We start from the raw sequence: 23,207 nt of genomic DNA, 5'->3' as shown, positions 1-23,207 counted from the left end.
TAGCAGGATGACTGAAACAGAACACAATATATCAAGTGCAGTCTCACCAATGTCCTGTACAAAAGCTGTGTTTGTGTTTTGCAGCAGTCCATTAGCAAGTTTGCAGATTAACACTGAAGTAGGTAGTATAAATGGACAATGAAGGTAATCAAAATTGCAGGGGAAGCTTGATCAGCTGAGCAAGTAGGATGAGGAGTGACAATGGACTTGAATTCAGAGAACTACGAAGTGTTGCATTTTGGAAAGTCATATCCTGGGTTAAGAGGTTTTCAGCAAATGACAGGGCCTTTGGAGAGTGTTGTAGAACAAGTAAACAAGGTGGTGAAGAAAGCATAATATGCTGGCCTTCATAAAAATAGAACATTACAGCACAATACAGGTCCTTCAGCCACGGTGTTGTCCTGACCTTTTAACCTACTCTTAATCTAACCCTTCACTCCCTATGTAGCCCACCAATTTTCTATCATCTATGTGCCTGTCTAAATGTCCCTAGTATATCTGCTTCTCCCACCACACTGGCAGATGTACACCTGGCAGATGTTCTCTGCTCATCACTCTGTTTAATAATAAAAAAAAGTGCCTCTGAAATTGCCCCTATACTTTCTTCTATTCATCTTAAAATTATGCCCCCTCATGTTAGCTATTTCTGCCCTAGGAGAAAAAGGACTGGCTATCCACTTGATGTATTCCTTGGGGAATGTCCTGAGTATAAAAGTTGGAAGCTTGTAGTACAGTTATACAGGATGTCGGTGTGGATGCACTTGGTTTGTTGTGTTCTGATTTGGTCACCCTGCTATAGGAAAGGTGTTATTAACCTGGAAAGTGAGAAGAAGGTACTTAGAAGATGTTACCTGGACTTGAAGGACAGGGTTATAAAGGGAAGTTGGAACTTTATCCCTTGAAATGTAGGAGATTGAGAGGTTATCTTTCAAGGTATCTGAAATCATGAAGGTCGTAGATAGGGTGAATACACACCGCCGTTTTCCCCAGGGTTGAGGAATCAAGAACTAGAAGGAACAGGTTTAAGGTGAGGGGTCAGCAAGACCTAAGAACTGATTGTGGATTCCAGAGAGGGTAAGACAAAGGAACACTCTCCAGTCCTCTTTGAGGGATCAGAAATGGAAAGGGCAAGCTATTTCAAGTTCCTGGGTGTCAGTATCTCTGAGGGTCTAACCTGGACCTAGCATGCCAATACAACTACAAAGAAAGCACGGCAGTGGCTATACTTCATGAGGAGTTAGAGAAATGTTGGTGTATCATCAAAAACAGTCAAATTTCTACAGATGTACCATGGAGACCATTTTAACTGGCTGCATCACCATCTAGTATTGGGGGGGGGGGGGGGTGCTATAGCACAGGATCAAAGTAAGCTGGTGAGAGTTGTAAACAATCAGATCCATCATGAGCATTGGCCTCTGTAGTATCCAGGACATCTTCAAGGAGCAATGCCTTAAAAAGTAGCATCCATCATTAAGGACTCCTTGATGATAAGAGAGAGAGAAAGAGATATATACGACGATGGACGACCATATATATACGTGTGTGTGTGTGTATCTGTGTATGTATCTGTGCGTATCTGTATATATATATGTGTGTGTGTATATATGTACATGTGTGTCTGTGTATTTATACTGTACACACACTACACACATGCATATACATACATATACACGCATATATACACACACACTATATATATATATACACATACATACATACATACACACACACATTTGCAAACATATACACACAAGTCCATCAACTCATTTGCTCATGGCAGGGCACCAGGCAAAGATGGCATCCCTGCAGAAGTGATCCAGGGCTCCTAAGCCATCTTCATGAGCTGCTCTGCCAGTGCTGGGAGGAGGAATCAGTTCCCCAAGACATGCAAGACGCAAACATCATCACATTGTTCAAGAGACCGCAACGACTGTAATAATTGCAGAGGCATATTCCTGCTCAACACCATTGGCAAGGAGTTTGCCCGAGTAGTTCTGAAGCGACTGCAGACACTGGCAGAACGCATCTGCCCTGAGTCCCAGTGTGGCTTCAGAGCAGAGAGATCCACCATCGACATGATCTTCTCACTCAGACAGCTACAGGAGAACAGAGACAGCCTTTGTACGTTGCCTTTATCGATCTGACCAAGGCTTTTGGCCTGGTTAGCAGAAGAGGCCTCTTCGCACTCCTGAAGAAGATCGGATGCCCGTCAAAGCTGCTGAATCTCATCGCCTCTTTCCATGACGGCATGCAGGGGACAGTACAATTCGATGGATCATCCTCAGAACCCTTCCCCATCCAAAGCGGAGTGAAGCAGGGTTGCGTCCTTGCCCCAATGCTCTTCAGGATCTTCTTCTCCCTCATACTGTTGTACGCTGTCAAAACATCTGATGACGGAGTGTATCGACACTCTAGGTCCGACGGCGAGCTCTTCAACACCTCAGGGCAAAGACCAAAGTGCGTCAGGTCCTGATCCCGGAGATACTCTTCGCTGATGATGCCGCCCTGATGTCACACACACACGGTCTGGTCTCCAGAGGCTAGTCAGTTCCCTGCCACATGCTTGCTAAGAGTTTGGCCTCACCATCAGTCTGAGGAAGACTGAGATCATGGGCCAGGACGTCAGCAAAGCCCCCAGCATCAGCATCAGCGACCACACCCTGCAAGAGGTAGATGAATTCACCTACCTAGGACCGACAGTCTCCAGCAACCTATCCCTCGATCCAGAGCTCAACAGGCGAATAGGGAAAGACACCGCTGCTATGGCCAACCTGTCAAAGAGAGTGTGGAAAGACAACAAGCTCACCACAGCCACCAAGACTGCACTGTACAGAGCCTGCGTACTCTTATCTACGGCAGCAAGAGTTGGACAACATACGCACGCCAAGAGCACCGTCTCAACAGCTTCCACTTATGGTGCTTGTGTCGGATCCTGGGCATTTCCTGGAAAGACTGCGTGCCAAACAAGGATTCCCTGGACCAGGCTAGCATGCCAAGCATGTATGTCCTTCTCACACAGCGACACTGCACTGGCTCGGCCACGTCCGCCGCATGCAGGATGGCCGCATCCCCAAGGACATCCCGTACGGAGGACTCGCCACAGGATCCCGGCCCATAGGGCACCCACTGCTGAGTTACAAGGACGTTTGTATTCGTGACCTGAAGTCTGCTGATATCACTTGGGAAGAGACAGCTGCAAATCGCTGCACCTGGCGACAGGCATTGCCAATGCAGAGGAAAAACAAACTCGTCTGTGGTCAGACAGAAGAGAGAGAAGGAAAGCTGCGGCAGTGGCTACCCAGCCACAGCCATCAGCCTTTGTGTGCAGCAGCTGTGCCAAGGACTGCCGCTCCAGAATTGGCTTATTCAGCTGTGAGTCCCAAACTAGGCGCATCCATTGTCTACTTAGACAGACAAAGCCATTATATTATTATTATTATTATTATTATTATTATTATGTGTGTGTGTATATGTGTTTGTGTCTCTGTGTATATATATTATCTACCAGAAGAAATGGTTGAGGCAGGTACAATAACAACATCTAAAAGACAGTTGGACAGATGCATGGTTAGGTAAGTTTTAGAAAGTTATGGGTCAGATGCTGGGAAATGGGACTAATTTGTTTGTTGCCATAGACCAGATGGACTGAAGGACCAGTTGCCGTGCTGTATGACTCTGAACCTTCTTGGCTCCATCATCACTACTCCATTTCTTATTTTTACAGTGATGGAATCTGATTACAGTGTGCTTTATGTTACTGGATTATGATCCAGAGGTCTAAAGAATTGACCAGTTCAAATCCCACTAGAACAGTTGTAGCGAGGTTCCGGTGACGTCATCGTCGAGAATGGCACCTTAAGTCACTAGCTCCTCCGGAAAAACGCGTATTAAGCCCCGTTATCCCATCAAATATAATATTTTTCGAAAAATATTTGAACTGAAAAGAGGGGCAAGAATGGGGAGAAGAAATGGAAATAAAAAAAGCGACACTGCGGAGCCTGCGTCCGAGAGGAGTGCAGCGAGCAGCACTCCGACCCGACCACGTGCTAGTGAGGCGGCTGCTGGGCCTCGTTCAGGCAAAGTGGCGAATGTCTTCGAAATCCTGAAAGAAATAATGGAGGTCCAGAAAGATATAAAGCAGCAGCTCTGTGATATTAAGGCAGAGCTCACCAGCGTTAATCAAAAAATAGCGGTGGCAGAGACTTGAATTGAGAAGGTGGAAGATCGCGTTCAAAACATGGAACGGATACTGAGCAAGGCAATAAAAATAATACATCACCAAGAAGATAAACTGCTTGACCTGGAAGGAAGATCTCGGCAGAAAAATATCAGAATCTACAACGTTCCCGAAGGAGCAGAGGGCTCGTCTATGATGGAGTTTGTCGAAAAGTTACTGCGGGATCTTCCCTCGGTTATGGAGCTGGAAGTCGAGAGAGCCCACCGCGCGTTCATTCTGAAACCTACGCGGGATAGAAAACAACGCTCAATAATAATTAAATTCCTTCGGTACAGCACCAAGGTGCAGATTCTACGAAGGGCCTGGGGTAAGAAGAGAGTGGTTTACAACGATAAATTAATATATTTCGACTAAGATTACCCCCCCCCCCCCGCAGTCCTGCAGAAACGCAAAGAATACTCTGAAGTAAAACGAGTACTAAAGCAAAACAAGATTAGATTTCAAACTCCATACCCTGCTAAACTTCGAGTGTTTTATGACAACGGGACGCGGTTGTACCAGACGGTGGAAGAGGCGACTACAGACATGAAGGCCAGAGGGTTGCCCATCAGCGTGACCAAAACGAGGGAAAGCCTGACTGAGGAATTATCCTGCTCCGCTTGGGAAATAGTGTGAGAATCGAGAAGGCAGGAGACGGGAGGAGGCCAAGAGAAATATATCAGGAAGAGACCAGGAGTTTCCCAAAGACAGTCCTCACCCCCCCTTCAGAAGAGCCATAAGGTTTGGCTAACTTTAAAGATGTTGAGAAGCTAAACAGAAGCAAAGTACACGGTGATATACCTATCTCGAGAAAGACTTATTATAATGTGGATTTTATATTACTTAGTTGTTATTCTTTATTCGCTCACTTACTCCTTTTTCCCCACCAAAATGATAATATATATATATGTGTGTGTGTGTGTGTGTGTGTATATGTGTATATATATATATATATATAGGAGGAGTACACATGGAAATCTTTTCTGTATAATGGATTTGTTCACTGACTTTTATGAATACTGCATTGAGGGCCCTCAACTCACAAGTAGGAGGGGTTATTCCTCACAGCTAGACATTTCCTCTAGCTCAATGCAGGGTCACCTACTAGAGACCTCAGCCTTGGAATCACAAGTTCGTTGCCATTTTTGTTGTTATTTGTGTTTCTTGGTTCTTGTTTGTTCAGGGAGTAGATCGATTAAGTTTGATTCTAATTTCAATGGTACATTGACAGATAAATACAGATGGCTAAGGACAAGGTAAAATTCATTTCTTTTAATGTCAATGGGCTATTAAATCCAATCAAACGTAAGAGAATTTTATCCAATTTGGAACAATTTGATTCATACTGGGAAAAATACATAATACCTCATAGGCCTGATTTTATTCTCACAAATCAATGAATCTGTTGTAAAAAAAAATCACTCCCTACTTGTACATAGTTCTTTCCTTTTGCTTGTTTTTTCTTTCCACTCTTTTCTATGAGTGTATACCTCAGATAAATACTCTGTGGAGATTTTGTGATATATATGTACAATGTCTGAAATACATCTTATGGAAATGTTTGTTTGATGATGAACTTCAATAAAAAAATAAATTACAAAAAAATGTTGCAGCATTTAAATTCTAGTAATTAAATAAATCTGTAATTAAATGCTGTTGTCAACAGCTATGATTGTGAAATAATAGGTCGAGTAACCAAATACAGAATCTAGGCCATCCTTGAGTTATGAATACCTAACTACAGACACCCTTACAATAGAGTTACCATAATATTATTGAATATAAAGTCCAACTTGAATTTATGTGTTCATCCTATGAATGACAGTATTAATTTTCTCCCTTGCTTCCCTTTTTGTAATTGTCCTCTCATGGTGTTTTTGATGCCATTACATTACTGTGGAGGTAGCGTTAACATATTGAGTGATATTTTGTTTTGCATTTTTTGACTTGTGGATGTCTATAAGAACAGAATCTGCTCAGTACCCAGGAATGGCCTCATGTATTAAAGTGCACAAGCGTTGTGTTCTCGCACTGAGAAACAACTGGGCTGGGTTTGCTCTGATCTAAGTTTGTTGCTGTAGAAATCCTCATGGCTGTACGTTGGCCTCACTGGTTTTTTGTGTGTTATCTTTGCTTTCCAAAGGTGAAGGAGCCGTTAGTGCAAATGATTCACATGAAGACCATTTGGCCCATCTCTACAAAATGGAGGTCTCGCTGACCCTGACTAACAAATTTGATATATGTAAAAACGGAAAAGAAGCAGATGATACCAAAGGTTTGTTGCTCAGGTAAGTGGGGAAGGTGTTCAGCAATGGGTCCAGGGGCTGCAGTCAGTTGTGGATTGATGAGTATTCCTAAAGGTCAGATCCCACCTTCCCAACAAAGGGTTGGAAGGTAGCTGCCAAGAGAAGGAATTCCAGAGGACAGCTTCCATTCAGAGAAGCAGGGATGAGGCATGGGCTTGCTTCACATATGAATGGTTCTTGTGTGCATCAGGTCATGGCACCAGAATGTGAGGCAAGTAGAATTTACAAGCTGTCTTCCAAAGAATGGGACCTAGGAAATTGAGGAACTGATGAAAGCAATGTTTGGAGTGATATAGTTTGGGATGTTGGAGAGGGGTTTATAATTGAAACAGAAGTTAAAGATTGAGATAGAGATTGCACCCAAGCAAATTATAGATGAGCAAACATGCTTTCAATTTGATTTTAAGAGTCATGGTTATGTTGAACTTGATATCTGAGTTGAGAGACTAGCTTTGCTTGAAAATTCAAATTTGAAAAGTATTTTTCTTATCGAGGTATGCATATGTTGCCATATACTACCCTGAGACTCATTTTCTTGTGGGCAATTCACAGTGGAACAAAGAAATATAATAGAATCAATGAAAAACATTCATAGACTGACAAACAACCAATGTGCAAAAGAAGACAAACTGCTAATTAAAAATAAATTAATAAATAATGCTGAGAACATGGGTTGTAGAAACCTTGAAAGTGAGTCCGTAGGTTGTGGAAATGAATTTCAAAAAGGACTGGATGTACAGGGTCCCACAGCATCCAACCTCTTGTCCCTCACGAACAGTGAGGTTATGACTAAGCTACAAAATAACCCTATATTCCTGTCTGCTATGTACATCCCTAGTTTCTTAGTATCTTTGACTGACAAAATTCTATCAGTCCTGGGTTCCGAGCTCTAAATTTTTTTAGATCTAATTCTTGTCCTCTTGTCCCAACATCCCGCAAACAATTGAAATTATTTCTCTGTTCTTGCTTAAGCACTTGATAAATTGAAATCAAATCTCTCTTCGCCCAGGCTACAAAGAAGTTTGATTTTTGTAATCTGTCCTTGTAATTCGGCCCATGGTAAAGATAGAGTGGTCTTGCTTCAAGGCCAGGATATCCAGAGCTGCTTCATGTGTCTAACCAGGGCTATGTTTCTCCAGAGCAATAACATCTTGTATGTCAGGAGATAGAGGCCAGAGTTTCAGATTTTTGATCAATGGGCCATTTACCAAGGTCACCAAGTCTCTGTGGATCTCAGTTGCTTCTCGGTTTTCGCCTTCCTATTTTGCTCCAAATTGGATAAAGCTGCATTAGTGTTGGGTTCTGTCCATTTGCTCAATCTAATTTAATTCTCCATCAGCATGTCCACCTTTGTATTCTCAACAAAATTAATTTCTGCCATCATACATACCATTTACATTCAATGGCCACTTTATTAGGTACCTCCTGTACTTTTTAGTGACCACTGAATATATATTCATGGTCTTCTGCTGTTGTCCATCCACTGCAGGGTTCGAGATGTTGTGCGTTCAGAGTCGCTCTTTTGAGCACTGTTGCCTTCCTGTCAGTTTGAAACTGTTCGGTCATTCTCCTCTGACTTCTCTCATTAACAAGGTGTTTTCGCCCACAGAACTGCAACTCACTAGATGTTTTTTTGTTTCCCACACCAATCTTTGTAAACACCAGAGACTTGTGTGTGAAAATCCCAGGAGATCAGCAGTTTCTGAGATACTCAAACTACTCCGTCTGGCACCAACTATCATCCTATTAAAGTCACTTAATGACATTTCTTTCCTATTCTGTTGTCTGGTCTGAGCAACTAAACCTCTTGACCATGTCTGTGTGCTTTTATGCATTGAGTTACTGCCACATGACTGGCTGATAAGATATTTGTGTTAACGAGCAGGTGTAGCTAATAAAATGGCCACTGAGTGTATGAGAATAGTGATAGGGTTAGTACCAGTATCAAAGGAATATGATTTGTCAGTCCATTTTGCACTTTACCCAACCACTGTCCCTAATCCCTGCCTCCTGTCACTTTTCCAACGTACTCTATAACTTGCCTTTAGGTTTTGTTGATTTTTACTTAAGCAAGCAAGGCTCTTTTGAGGGACTAGGGACTTTATGGTAACAATATTATCCAAGGCTTTATTTATCAATAGTGCCTTCGACACTTCTTTTTCATTATTTTACTCACATTTTGAATGATTTTCATCAGCTTCAGACGTGAACTCTGATAAATCTACACCCTGGTCACATTATAGACAGTACCTGGATTTCTGACAACTGTAGTAAGCTGATTTCTCCATAAGTCATACAGTCATTCAAGATCCTAAGGCCCAACTGCTGACTATGTTGCCCAGTGAGCCAAGTCTATCACCAAGTACTTCAGCACATCAGATGGTGTCTATTGAAGGAAATGAATGGTCATTATTTGGGGCCAAGCCCCTATATCAAGGCTCAACAGTGTCTTCAGTATACATGTATTTATCTAGATGCCTTTTAAGTGTTGCTATTGTGCCAGCTGCAACCGCTATTTTTGGCAGCTGAATCCAAATACACATCACCCTTTGAAGAAGCTGCACCTGATGTCTCTTCTAAGTTCAAAGTAAATTTATTATCAAAGTACATATGTGTCACCATATGCTACTCAGGGATTCATTTGCTTGTGGGCATTTACAGTAAATACAAAGAAACACAATGGAATCAATGAAAGCCTGCACACTGTGCAAAAGTCAGCAAACTGCACAAACACAAGAACGGAAAAAAGAATAATAATAAACAATAAATATTGAGAACATGAGTTGTAGAATCCATAAATGTGACTGTTCTCTCTTCTCTCTGCTGCCATTGGGAAAGAGGTACAGGAGCCTTGGGTTCCACACCACCTGGTTCAGGAACATTTATTACCCTTCAACCATCAGGCTCCTGAACCAGTGGAGATAACTTCACTCACCTCAACATTGAATGCAAACTATGGACTCACTTTAAAGGACACTACAATTCATGTCCTCAGTATCAAGTAACTAACTAATTATTATTATTTTTAACTTGCACAGTTTGTCTTTTGCACATCGATTGTCAATCTTTGTTTGCAGCTTTCCATTGATTCTGTTGTATTTTTTGTTCTACTGTAAATGCCTGCAAGAAAATGAATCACAGAGCACTATATGATGAAATATACAGTTTTTGATAAAAATTCAATTTGAACTTTAAGTTACTTTGAGAAGGAATAATCTCAGTCCTGATTGCCCATCTCTCATCTTGAGATGTGATCTTTGGTTCTGGACATGCCAGCCGGAAAGAATGATACAGAAACATTTTTTAAAAAATACAGATAATAAGCCTGGAGGAAGCCAATTGTTCCTCTGAGTCTGTTCTGCTGTTCAGTACGGTATGGTTGATCGTCCAAATTCTGTTCCCAGTTCCAGCTTTTTTCCGGTATTCCTTGATTCCTCTGATTCTAGGAATAATAGTTAGCTCCTTCTTGAATATATTTGACACCAATTTCTTTCTGTGGTAGAAACTGCTACCATTTAACCACTCTCTGGGCAAAGAATCATACCTTGTATCCACCCTGTTGAGCTTTGTAAGAACAGCCACAACTTCTCATTTCTGATAACATCCTGGTAAATCTCCAATGCAGCTTCTCCAAGGCCTTGACATTTGAGTGAATCTGAGTTTCTGGAGGCTGCCATCCTATCCCAGGTTACAGCTAGGTTTCCTGTATCCCTGGTTGCTGGTATTTAAGCTATAGCAGTTTAATTACACTTTTTAAAACTGTGAGGGATTTGTATTTAGCATCTCGCATCTGTCATTTTAGCACAAAGCAGCTGATTGTGGATGTGATCAGATCCCAAGCCGGAGATTCATTGACTGAAATATTGCGAACATCTGCATCAACAGATCAGGCAAGTACAGAGGAATGCAAAAGCAAACTGCTGGAGGGTCCCAGCAGGTTAGGCAGCATTTGTGAGGGAAATGGATAGTCAACATTTCAAGATAAGATCCTCCATCTTGACAGAAGTGAGGTCTCCATTTACCTCTGCAGAATGCTGTCTGACCCGCTGCATTCCTCCAGCATTGTGATGGAAGGATGCAGCCTTCCCTCAGCCTTTTGTCCTCATGGTACCCACAAACAAGGATGTAATGCTAAGTCTTTATAAAGCATTGGGCAGACCACATTTGGAGTATTATGAACAGTTTTGGACCCCATATGTGGGAAAAGGATGAGCTTGCATTGGAGAGGGTCCAGAGGAGGTTTATGAGAGTTGAAAGGGTTAATGTATATATGAGGAGTGTTTGATCGCTCTGGGACTGTAGGAGCTAAGAAAAATGAGGAGGGGGGATATCGATCTTATTGTACTTGCCAAATATTGAAAGAGCTAGATAGAGTAGACTTGAAGAGGATATTTCTAATAGTTGGTGAATCTAGGACCAGAGGACACAGCTTCAGAAGAGAAAGGCTTCCCTTTAGAACAGAGATGAAGCAAGATTATTTAGCCATAGGGTGGTGAATCTGTGGCATTCATTGCCACAGACTGCTTTGGAGGCAAGTTCTTGGATATATTTAAAGTGGAGGTTGATGGGTACTTAATCAGTAAGGACGCCCAGGGTTACTTTGAGAAGGAAGGAGAATGAAGTTCAGAGGGAAAGTAAATCAGCTAATGTTGAATGGTGGAGCGGACTTGATGGAGCAAATGGCCTAACTCTGCTTCAATGTATGTCTTTTGGTCTAAGTAGTTGAGAATGTGGCATGCGAAATGGCCAATGGTGAGCGGGCGCAGGGTCAGCACCCTCTACAGGGTGTTTGTCTGGTTAAGCAATATCAGCATTGTATTTTGTTCCCTTTTGCCCAATGGATATATTGAACCTGCTTGTCTAATCCTCACTGTGTCTAGGTGGCAGACCATCACCACATTGTTCAGAAGCGAGCAATGCGTGATGCGCGCACTCCGGAGAAGATGAAGCGACACCCGTCCTTGCTTCTCGACAACAAGCTCCCAATCGAGGAGAAAAAGCGAAAGATTATCCGAAGCTTGAGGAAGTTAGAAGCTGCCGGTGTGGTGTCCGCTGCCAATGACTATCAGCAGCTGATCAATGAGATAGCCAGGGTGAGGAGATGGGAATCAAGTTCAAGTTTATTGTCGTCTGACTGACATATAAAACAATGTTCCTCCAGACCATGGTGCACCCACAATACATTTATCAAACACAGTACATAAAACAAGACATTATCATAAATAAGTTAATAAAATAAGATTCAAAGGTGTATGTGAAGTGCACAGAAAATGTAAACAGCTCGTTGATTTGTATCAAGACCTCAGTGGTGGCAGGATATTCACTAGTCTCACAGCCTGGGGTCTAGCAGTGCTGGTCTTGATGTTCCTGTTTCTGATGGCAATGGGTCAAAGAGATTGTGGGATGGATGATAGGGATCTTCAACAATATTTCAAGCCCTTTGTGTACATCCCTTCCAGTAGATGTCACAAATGACATGGGAGGAGAGAGAGGGAGGGAGACCTCGATGATCCTCTTGACAGCTTTTACTCTCCTCTGTAGGGTTTTGTGGTCTGATGCCTTCCTTGTCTCAAGCTGAGGCATAGACGTTGGGTAGGAAGGGTTGGGAGGTAATTGCTACTACTGTCCTAGGATTTGGTTTGCCTTGCCCTGCTATTATAGCCTCGTGTGAGCATTGCCTGAGGCTAGTTACAACTTCCGTTTGGGCATTCACAGACATTATATTTGGCTGGAGGTTGACAGATTTTTGTTAAGTAAGGGCATCAAAGGTTATAGGAAGAAAACAGGATAATGGGGTTGTGAGGGGAAATAAATCAGTCATTATCAAGTGATGGAGCTGACACGCTGGGCTGAATATCCTAGTTCTGCTCCTATGTCATGATCTTTGAGAGACTAAACTCGCCACAGTTTGGATCTCAACCAGCATTCTCAGGCATGATGCTCTCAAGAATGAAGTAACTCACTTGCCTTAGGGAGATTGGGTTTAATTAACTTGAAATAGGTATGGAAATAGGACACAGGTAGTTGGCACTGGCTGTAATGTTTCATAAAGCCATTCTTTCTGTTTTTCTGAACTCCAAGAGGTAACTGATGGTCATATCCTTGTGTCTTACTGAGAGCTAACTGTTAGCTCCTAGTATATTCTGTATCTGTCCTGGTGGCTTTTGATGGAACTGCATAAGGTCACGTGATGTTTATCTAATCCATTTCATTTTACATTGTGTTAATATCATTTTTAAATTTCTGATGAAGGGTCTTGGCACAAAACATCAACTGTTTATTCCCTACATGGATGCCTCCTGATTTCTGAGTTCCGTAAGACCATAAGATATAGGAGCAGAATTAAGTAATTTGGCCCATCGATTCTGCTGTGCTATTTCATCATGGATGATCCATTTCCTTCTCAGCCCCACTTTACTGCCTTCTCCCCGTATCCCTTCATGCCCTGACTAATCAAGACTCTATCAACCTCTCTCTTAAATATACCCAATAACTTGGCCTCCACAGCCACCTATGGCAACAAATTCCACAGGTTTACCACTCTTTGGCTAAAGAAATGCCTCCTCATTTGTTCTAAAAGGGCACCCCTCTATTTTGAGGCTGTGAGCTCTGGATTAAGACTCCCCCACCATAGGAAACATCCTCTCCACGTCCATTATAGGCCCAAGCCATCAAACGCTGCATGTACGATACGCCTTTCAATCCAAAAATTGTTTTCATGATCCTCCTTTGAACCCTCTCCAATGTCAACACATCCTATTTTAGTAAAGGGCCCAAAACTGCTCATAATATTCCCAAGAGAGGCCTCAAGAGTTCCTTATAAAGCTTCAACATTACATCCTTGCCCGCCAGTGGTATAGTGGCATCTGCACTGGACTTCGAAGCAAGTGATCCCAGCTATGAGTCTGGCCAGCTGCTTACATGCTTTCCATCCATGCAGTGTTGAGCTAACAACTCAGCCTTGAGAAAAAACAGACAAGAATGCTAAAGAAACGGCAAAGTTGCTGCCCAATGAGCCACAAGGCACAAAAAGAAACAACAATTACGTCCTTGCTTTCATATTCTCGTCCTCTCAAAATGCTAACATTGCATTTGCCTTCCTCACCACCAACCCAACCTGTAAGTTAACCTTTAGGGAATTCTGCACAAGGACTCCCAAGTCCTTTTGCACTTCAGATTTTTGAACTTTCTCTAGTTAGAAAATAGTCTACCTGACATTGCCCAACACTATTCCATCTACCACCTCTTTCCCCATTCTTCTAATCTGTCTAAGTCCTTCTGTTGCCTCTCTGCTTCCTGCCATTTTGCCTATCTTTATATTGTCTGCAAAATTGGCCTCAAAGCCATCAAGTTCATCATCCAAATCATTGACATAAAACATCAAAAGAAGTGAAACACCACTAGTCACTGGCAGCCAACAAGAAAAGTGGGAAAAGGCTCCCTTTATTCTCACTCTTTGCCTCCTGCCAATCAGCCAATGTTCTGTCCATGCTAGTCTCTTTGCTGTACCACCATGGGCTCTTAACTTCTTAAGCAGCCTCATGTGAGGCACCTGGTCAATGGCCTTCTGAAAATTCAGCTGTACTTCATCAACTGATACTCATTTGTCTGCCCTGTTTGTTATTTCTTCAAAGAATTCCAACAGATTTGCCAGGCAAGATTTTCCCTAAAGGAAACCATGCTGACTATGGCCTACTTTAACATGTGCCTCCAAGTACCCCATACCCACAGCCTTAACAATTGACTTCAACATCTTCCCAACCACTAAGGTCAGACTAACTGGCCTATAATTTATTTTCTTCTGCCTTTCTCCCTTCTTGGAGAGTGGAGTTACATTTAACATTTCCATTCCTCTGAACCATGCCAGAATCCATTGATTCTTGAAAGGTCATTATTAATGCCTCCACAATCTCTTCAGCCACCTCTTTCAGAACCCTAGAGTGTAGACCATCTGGTCTAGGTGTCTTATCTGCCTTCAGACCTTTCAGTTTCTCAAGCACCTACTCCCTAGTAATGGCAACTTCACTCACTTCTGTCCTCTGACACACTTGAACTTCAGGCATAGTGCTATATCTTGTACAGTGAAGACTGATGCAAAATAGTTATTAAGTTTGTCCCCCATTACTGACTCTCCAGCATCATTTTCCAGCAGACTGATATCTAATCTTGCCTCTCTTTTACACTTTTTATATATTTGAAGAAACTTTTGGTATCCTCTTTAATATTATTGGCAAGCTTTCCTTCATATTCCATCTCTTCCTTCTTTATGACTTTTTTTAGTTGCCTTCTGTTGGTTTTTTTAAAGCTTCCCAATCCTCTTAACTTTTCGTTAAATTTTGCAGTATTGTATGGCCTCTTTTTGGCATTGACTTCTCTTGTCAGCCACAATTGCTCATCCTGCCTTCAGAATACTTCTTTGAGATGTATATATCCTGCACCTTTTCAATGGCTCTGAGAAACCCTAGCCATTGCTGCTCTGCCATTATCTCTGCTAGTGTTTCCAAACAATCAACTTTGGCTAGCTCCTCTCTTGTGCCTCTGTAATTCCCTTTACTCCAGTGCAATATTGATACATTTGACCTCAGGTTCTCTTCAGAAACATAGAAATCCTACAGTACAGTATAGGCCCTTGGGTCCACAATGCTGTGCCAAACATGTACGTACTTTATAAATTACCTATGGTTACCCTTAGCTCTCTAATTTTCCAAGCTCCATGTACCTATCCAGGTGTCTCTTAAAAGACTATCATATCCGCTTCCACCACCATTGCTGGCAGCCCATTCCACGCACTCACCACTCTCTGTGTTTTAAGAAAAAAAAAACAACTTACTCCTGACATCTCCTCTGTACCTACTTACAAGAACCTTAAAACTGTGCCATCTCCTGTTAGCCATTTCAGCCCTGGGAAAAAGCCTCTGATTATCCACACCAACAATGCCTCTCATCATCTTATACACCTCTATCAGGTCACCTCTCATCCTCTGCTGCTCCAAGGAGAAAAAGCCAAGTTCATTCAACCTATTCTCATATAGCATGCTCCCCAATCCAGGCAACATCCTTGTAAATCTCCTCTGCACCCTTTCTATAGTTTCCACATCCTTGCTATAGTGAGGTGACCAGAACTGAGCACAGTACTCCACGTAGGGTCTGACCAGGGTCCTATATAGCTGTAACAGTACCTCTCGGCTCTTAAACTAAATCCCATGGTTGATGAAGGCCAATGCACCGTATGCAACCTTCACAGCAGCTTTGAGTGTTTTATGGACTCAGATACCAAGATCCCTCTGATCCTCCACACTGGCAAGAGTCTTACTATTAATATTATATTCTGCCATCATATTTGACCTACCACAATGAACCACTTCACACTTATCTGGGTTGAACTCCATCTGCCACTTCTCAGCCCAGTTTTGCATCCTACTGATGTCCCACTGTAACCTCTGATAGTCCTCCACACAACACCCCCAACCTTTGCATCATCAGCAAATTTACTAACCCATCCCTCCACTTCCTCATCCAGGTCATTTATAAAAATCACAAAGAGTAGGGGTCCCAGAACAGATCCCTGAGGCACACCACTGGTCACCGACCTGCATGCAGAATATGACCCATCTACAACTACTCTTTGCCTTCTGTGAGCAAGCCAGTTCTGGATCCACAAAGCAATGTTCTCTTGGATCCCATGCCTCCTTACTTTCTCAATAAGCCTTGCATGGGGTACCTTATCAAATGCCTTGCTGAAATTCATATACACTACATCCACAGCTCTACCTTCATCAATGTGTTTAGTCACATCATCAAAAAATTCAATCAGGCTAGTAAGGCACGACCTGCCTTTGACAAAGCCATGCTGACTATTCCTAATCATATTATACCTCTCCAAATGTTCATAAATCCTGCCTCTCAGGATCTCTTCCATCAACTTACCAACCACAGAAGTAAAACTCATAGTTCTATAATTTCCTGGGCTATGTCTACTCACTTTCTTGAATAAGGGAACAACAGCTGCAACCCTCCAATCCTCTGGAACTTCTCCTGTTCCCATTGATGATGCAAAGATCATCGCCAGAGATTCAGAAATCTCTTTCCTCATTTCCCACTGTAGCCTGGGGTACATCTCATCTGGTCCCAGAGACTTATTCAACTTAAAGCTTTCCAAAAGCTCCAGCACATTCTCTGATATCTTTATGTTCAAGCTTTTCAATCCGCTGTAAGTCATCCCTACGATCACCAAGATCCTTTTCCGTAGTGAATACTGAAGCAAAGTATTCATTAAGTATCTCTGCTATCTCCTCCGGTTCCATACACACTTTTCCACTGTCACACTTGATTGGTCCTATTCTCTCATGTCTTATCCTCTTGCTCTTCACATACTTGTAGAATGCCTTGGGGTTTTCCTTAATCCTGCTCGCCAAGGCCTTCTCATGGCCCCTTCTGGCTCTCCTAATTTCATTCTTAACCTCCTTCCTGCTAGCCTAGATCTCTATGATTACCTAGTTTTTTTGAACCTTTTGTAAGCTTTTCTTCTTGATTAGATTTTCAACAGCCTTTGTAAACCACGGTTTCTGTACCCTACAATTCTCATTGGAACGTACCTATGCAGAACGCCACACAAATATCCCCTCAACGTTTGCCACTTTTCTGCCGTGCATTTCCCTGAGAACATCTGTTCCCATTTTATGCTTCTAAGTTCCTACCTGATAGCTTCATATTTCCCCTTACTCCAATTAAACGCTTTCCTAACTTGTCTGTTCCTATCCTTCTCCAATGCTATGGTAAAGGAGATTGAACTGTGATCACTATCTCCAAAATGCTCTCTCACTGAGAGACCTGACACCTGACCAGGTTCCGATCAAGTACAGCCTCTCCTCTTGCAGCTTATCCACCTCATCTAAACCCCTTGCTCTAGGGAGATACCAACCAATATTTGGGAAATTAAAATCTCCCACATGACAACCCTGTTATTATTACACCTTTCCAGAATCTTTCTCAAGCTGCAGGGTGAACTCTGTCATATTATGCTCACTGTCCCCTAAGGATTCTTTGCATTAAGTTCTCTAATCAACTTCTGTTCATTGCACAACACCCAATCCAGAAACTGCTCAACCACAACCACAAACTGCTCTAAAAAGCCATGTTGTAGGCATTCTACAAATTCTCCCTCTTGGGATCCAGCACTAACCTGATTTTCCCACTCTACCTTCATATTAAAGTTCCCCATGACTATTGTAACATTGCCCTTTTGGCCTGCATTTTGTATCTCCCATTGTAATTTGTAGCCCACATCTTTGCTACTGTTCGGAAGTCTTTTTACCCTTGCAGTTTCTAGCTCTACCCACAATGCTTCTATACCTTCTGATCCTATGTCACCACTTTCTAATGATTTGATTTCATTTTTTACCAACAGAGCTACTCACCCCCTCTGCCCATCTGCCTGTCCTTTCAATACAATATGTATCCTTGGACATTAATGTCCCAACTATAATCTCTTTCAGCCGTGATTCAGCGATGCCTACAACGTCATACATGCTAATCTGTAACAGTGCTACAAGTTCACTTACCTTATACCATATAATCACCAAAGGCCCATTGCCTGTGGTCACTTTGGCCAGGCCCTGATACATACCTATGAGAGGTGGGTATAGGTTCTGGGTTCAGTAAGTTTGCAGATATCACAAAGATTGGTGGAGTTGTTGACAGTGTGGAGAGACACACTCGGCACATCAAGGAAACTAGCCTTCCATGGACTCTATCTATACTTCTCACTACCTGAAGTATGTATACATTATACAACCATGAGAATTGTCTCCAAACAGGCAGCCACTAAACAAAGAAATGCAAAAGAACCCTTTTTTTTTAAAAAGACCATCAAACAGCCAATGTGCAGAGGGTAAAAAAACAAATCATGCAAACAATAAACGCAAGCAAATAAGCTGGTCCACAGAGAGTCTTAAGAAGTCCACGAACTCTTAGTTCAGTCAGAGTGGAGCAGCGAGCCAAACCAGCCCATCCCTCGCCTCGAGCCCGACACCCTGACCTTTTCAAACAGGCCCGATGCCTAAATCGTCTTCTAAACAGTGGGTTCTGTTGCTTTGATGCACTCTTTGGCCAGGACTGTGCTGCCTCAATTCAGTTTGTACCCAACCTTTCCAATTTAGCCCTGTGCTTCAATTACTTGAACCTCTGGTCTTCCTCACTCGCCAATGGGCCAGCTGCCTCGCCTGCCACATCAAATTGCCTCCAAGTCCAAAGGGAAGTTAGACTTGTGCTTGTAATGATCGTTTCCCAGAAAAAGAGTGATTAAAGAGTATTTAGTTGTTTTCATTGTTTTATTAGCCACCAGCCAGAAGTTGCTGAGATTCACCAGTTCATTCTTGAACCACATCTAGCTATTCCTTGTATATACATGTGCCTATCAAAGTCTCTTGAATGCCAGTCTTATCTGCTTCTATGACTACCCCTGGCAGCAGGTTCCATGCACTCACTATTCTGTGTATATTAAAAATGATGTTACCCCACACATCCCCTTCAAAGCCTTGTGTTACTACAATACCAGGAACCCGATTTCAGTTCCCACCACTGTCAGTAAGGAGTTTGAGCACATGGATTTCCTCTGCATGCTCCAGTTTTCTCCCACATTCCAGAGACGTATTGGTTAGATTGAGATTTGTCTGTTTATGACATGTACGGGTGCGTTGCAGAATACAGCGAATGCAATGTTTGCATTAACAACCAACATATTCCAGGCAAAATGCTGGGGCACCCCACAAGTGTTGCCACACACTCCAGTTCCAGTTAGTAGGTTAATTGGTCACAGGTGTAATTGGGCAACATAGACTTGTTGAGGTGGAAGGGCTTGTTAATGTGCTGTACCTCTACGTAATTAATTAACTTTAAAGTGAGGGAGGAAAAGTTTATGTTCTCCAGTATGTGACATTTCTACCCCAGGGGAAAAAAATTCTCACCATCTACTCTTTCATGTCTCCCAATTTCTAAACTTCTACCAGGTCTCCCCTCAGCCTCCACTGCTCCAGACAAAACAAACCTATTTTGTCTAACATCTCTAATCCAGGCAGTGATTTGCTGGAGGAAAATGCTGGAGGAGCTCATCAGGTCAGGCAGCATCTATGGAGAGGAATAGATAGTTGACGTTTCAGGCTGAGACCCTTCACCCTGATAAACATTTCTGCACCCTATCTAAAACGTCCATGTGCTTCTTGTGATGAGGTGGCGAGAAGTGTACACAATAGTCCCAATGTAGCCTAACTGAAACTAGACAGCTGCCACATTCCCTCCTGATCAGTATCTGTCAGAAAGGTGGAATCATTGGCCCAGCACTCCACTCCTCTCATGCTTTTGTCTCTGCAGGACATCCAAAGTCACCGGCGCTACCGGCAGCAGCGCAAGACAGAGCTGAACAAGCTGAAGCAGACGCTGCGCAGGATTCACTCCAAGATGGCATTCTTTGAGGAGCAGATTGACTACTACAACCAGTACATTAAGACTTGTCTTGACAACTTGGCAGCTAAAGGAACGTAAGTGACAGTGTTAGCAGAACAACCTGCCCGCTGGTATCATACCAGTCTCTGGTCCTCAGTCACAGCAGGTCAGATTCTTCAAAGGAGCTGGATGTCTCCGGGCTTATGACACAACAGCAGCAAAAAGTAGAGGGTAGAAGGTTTCATATAATCGTACAGTACTATAGCACAGAAACGGGTACAATAACATCAGATCGTACAATAACATAGACCACAACAGCACTGGAACAGTCCTTTTGTCCCATCTAGTCTGTGCCGACCTTGTCTTCTGCCTAGTCCCATGTACCTGCACCTGGACCATAGCCCCCCATATACCCCTCATCCAAACTTATCTTAAATGCTACAGTTGAACTTGCATCTACCACTTTCACTGGCAGATTGTTCCTCACTTGTACTACCCTTTGAGTGAAGAAACTGCCCTTCAGAATTCCCTTAAACATTTCACCTTTCAACATAATCTTATTACACTTCTAGTTCTAATCTCACCCAACCCGAGCGGAAAAGTCCTGCATGCATTCACCCTATCTATATCCCTCGTCCTTTTCTATACTTCTCTAAGAACCACGCCCCACCTCATTCTCCTGTACTCTTGGGGAATGTTTTTGAGTTTTAGGGAAAGGCTTCCCAGGTCAGGTTTTTATTCTTGGAATGTAGGAGACTGAGGAAATGTGTAGAACCATAAGAGGAATAGTTAGGTTGAGTGTACTCAGCCTTATTCCCCAGAGAAAACTAGAGAAATTCACGGTAAGGTGAGAGGGGAAAGATTTAAAAGGGACTTGAAAGGAATATTGTTCTGCAGTGGGCGTTGCCATGCCTTTCAAGGGCTTGGGGAGAGGAGCGAAGACAGGGAACTAATGGGGATATGCCCAGGCATCAGTAAACAAGGAAACTCAAGGAAACAAAAGCAAAATCTGGAGCAGACTCAACAGGCCTAACTCTGCTCCTGTGCTGGAGCTTTGACTGCTGCAACTGTAAAGAGGGTCAAGCAGCATTTGTGGGGGAAGTTAAAATGTGTTAGAGGCACAGGCTGACGAGCCACTGCCTCACAGCTCCAGCCATCTGGTGCTGTCTGTGTGGAGCTTGCATGTTATCCCTGTGAACATGTGTGTTTTTCCTGGTGCTCCAGTTCCCTCCCACATCCCAAAGGCATGAGGTTGGTGAGCTAATTTGCTGCTAGTGTGTAGGTGAGTGGGGTAATTGATGGGAATATCAGGAGAATAGGTGACAGGTTACCTGAGAGCTGGCAGACTCAATGGACTGCGATTTCTACACCAAAAAGAAGTGTGAAATATGTTTTGGATCAAGGATGTTGTAACGGAAGTGGCTGAATCTTTTATTTATGAAACGCAGCATAGAATCACAGAATTGCAGCGCATGGAAACTGGCCCTTTGGCCCAACTGGTCTATGCTGACCAAGATGCCGACTCCAAGCTAGTCCCATTTCCCAATGTTCTAAACCTTTCCAATCCCTTTGCCTGCCAACCTATCTTTTAAAAGTTGTTATTGTACAACACCTTTCCTGTTGCAAGGCGACCAGAACTGAAGTCTGTGAGCCTCACCATGACCTCCCATGATGGTCAGCGTGACAAAAACCACCTTCACCACCCTGTCTACCTGTGACTCCACTTTCAAGGAACTATTTACCTAAACAACACACACCAGGGTTTAACTTTCCAAAATGAACCTTGCGCTTCATCAAATTAAACTCCATTAGATTAGATTAGATTCAACTTTATTGTCATTGTGCCGATTACAGATACAAAGCCAATGAAATGCAGTTAGCATCTAACCAGAAATACAAAGAGTAGTGTTATTTACAAAATAACTGCGAATAAAAAGTAAGTGCTGCAGCACACAAATATGAAAGTACTGAGACAGTACAATATGGGTGCAATACTGCTTAGCGCTGTGATGTGAGGTTCAGCAGGGTCACAGCCTCAGGGAAGATGCTCTTCCTGTGCCTGCTGGTGCGGGAGCGGAGGCTCCTGTAGCGCCTACCGGATGGGAGGAGAGTAAAAAGTCCATGGTTAGGGTGAGATGCATCCTTGATAATGCTTTTCGCCCTGCCCAGGCAGCGTTCATGGTAGATGTTCTCAATGGTGGGCAGTTGGGTGCTGATAATCCACTGGGCAGCTTTTACCACATGCTGGAGTGCTTTGCGGTCCGATATGGGACAATTGGCATACCACTCTGAGGGGCAGTTGGTGAGTATGCTCTCAATGGTACAGTGGTAAAAATCCACTGGGACCAAGGTGAGCTTTCTTGATGCTCCACGGGAAATAAAGGTGCTGTTGCGCCTTTTTGATCAGGATGGAAGAGTTCAGGGACCAGGTGAGATCATTGGAAATGTGGACCCCAAAGAATCTGAAGCTTGATACACGCTCCACTACAGCTCTGTTGATGTAGATGAGGACATGAGTGTGGCTCCTAGCATACCTGAAGTCCACAATAATCTCCTTGGTCTTCTGGGTATTAAGGGCCAGGTTGTTATCGGCACAGAACGTGGCCAGGTGCTGGACCTCATCCCCATAGGCCGCCTCGTCATCCCCTCTGATCAGGCCAACCACCATACCATTCCTTAGCCCACTTTCTCAGCTGATCAAGACCCCCTGTAGTTTTTATAACCTTTATCAATGTCCATTGTGCCTCTATTTTAGTATCATCTGCAAGGGATAAATCTATCCTGATTTGTGAAAATGAAATTATACTTGATAACTCTAATAGTTTTCTTGTTTTTGTTTGTAATATATCTGGATTTTTACTAAGACAAGATTGCTACAAAAATTTGGGCTGTTGATGGGGGAAGTAACCTTTGAGTATGCTTCGAAAAGTTCCTCCTGACTGTGGCACCTTGTGCCAATTTAATAAATCACAGATGCAGGAATACGGAAACAAAATCAGAACACAGTGAGCAAGCAGCATCAATAGAAGCAAAATATGCAAGTCAACATTTTGGCTCAAAACTGAGGGTGAAGAGGAGAGATGGCTATTATATAGCCACGTGAGGTGTGGCGAGACAGGCTGTTGGGTGATGGGTGGAACTAGATGGGGAGGGGATGATGAGTAGATGGAAACATATGGGAGGGAGGAGCAAAGAAAGGAGAGAATCAAGATGGACAGAGGAGCATGTATGGGGGAGAACATGGG

General features: G+C 43.0%; 1 protein-coding gene across 1 annotated transcript in view; it reads left to right on the top strand.

Annotated features, from left to right (window-relative positions):
• The window catches only part of LOC140735815 (ras GTPase-activating-like protein IQGAP1), a 247,891-nt gene that overhangs the window by 214,163 nt on the left and 10,521 nt on the right, over positions 1-23,207 (top strand). The window contains 4 exon segments of the mRNA XM_073061320.1: positions 6,360-6,504; positions 10,325-10,412; positions 11,403-11,615; positions 19,891-20,057. Coding sequence (XP_072917421.1) covers positions 6,360-6,504; positions 10,325-10,412; positions 11,403-11,615; positions 19,891-20,057 — 613 coding nt within the window.

The sequence above is a fragment of the Hemitrygon akajei genome, chromosome 11 (assembly GCF_048418815.1).
Source record: "Hemitrygon akajei chromosome 11, sHemAka1.3, whole genome shotgun sequence".
Classification (NCBI taxonomy): Eukaryota; Metazoa; Chordata; class Chondrichthyes; order Myliobatiformes; family Dasyatidae; genus Hemitrygon; species Hemitrygon akajei.
Note: the sequence above shows the minus strand (reverse complement) of the source record. Positions and strands in the feature narration are given on the sequence as shown.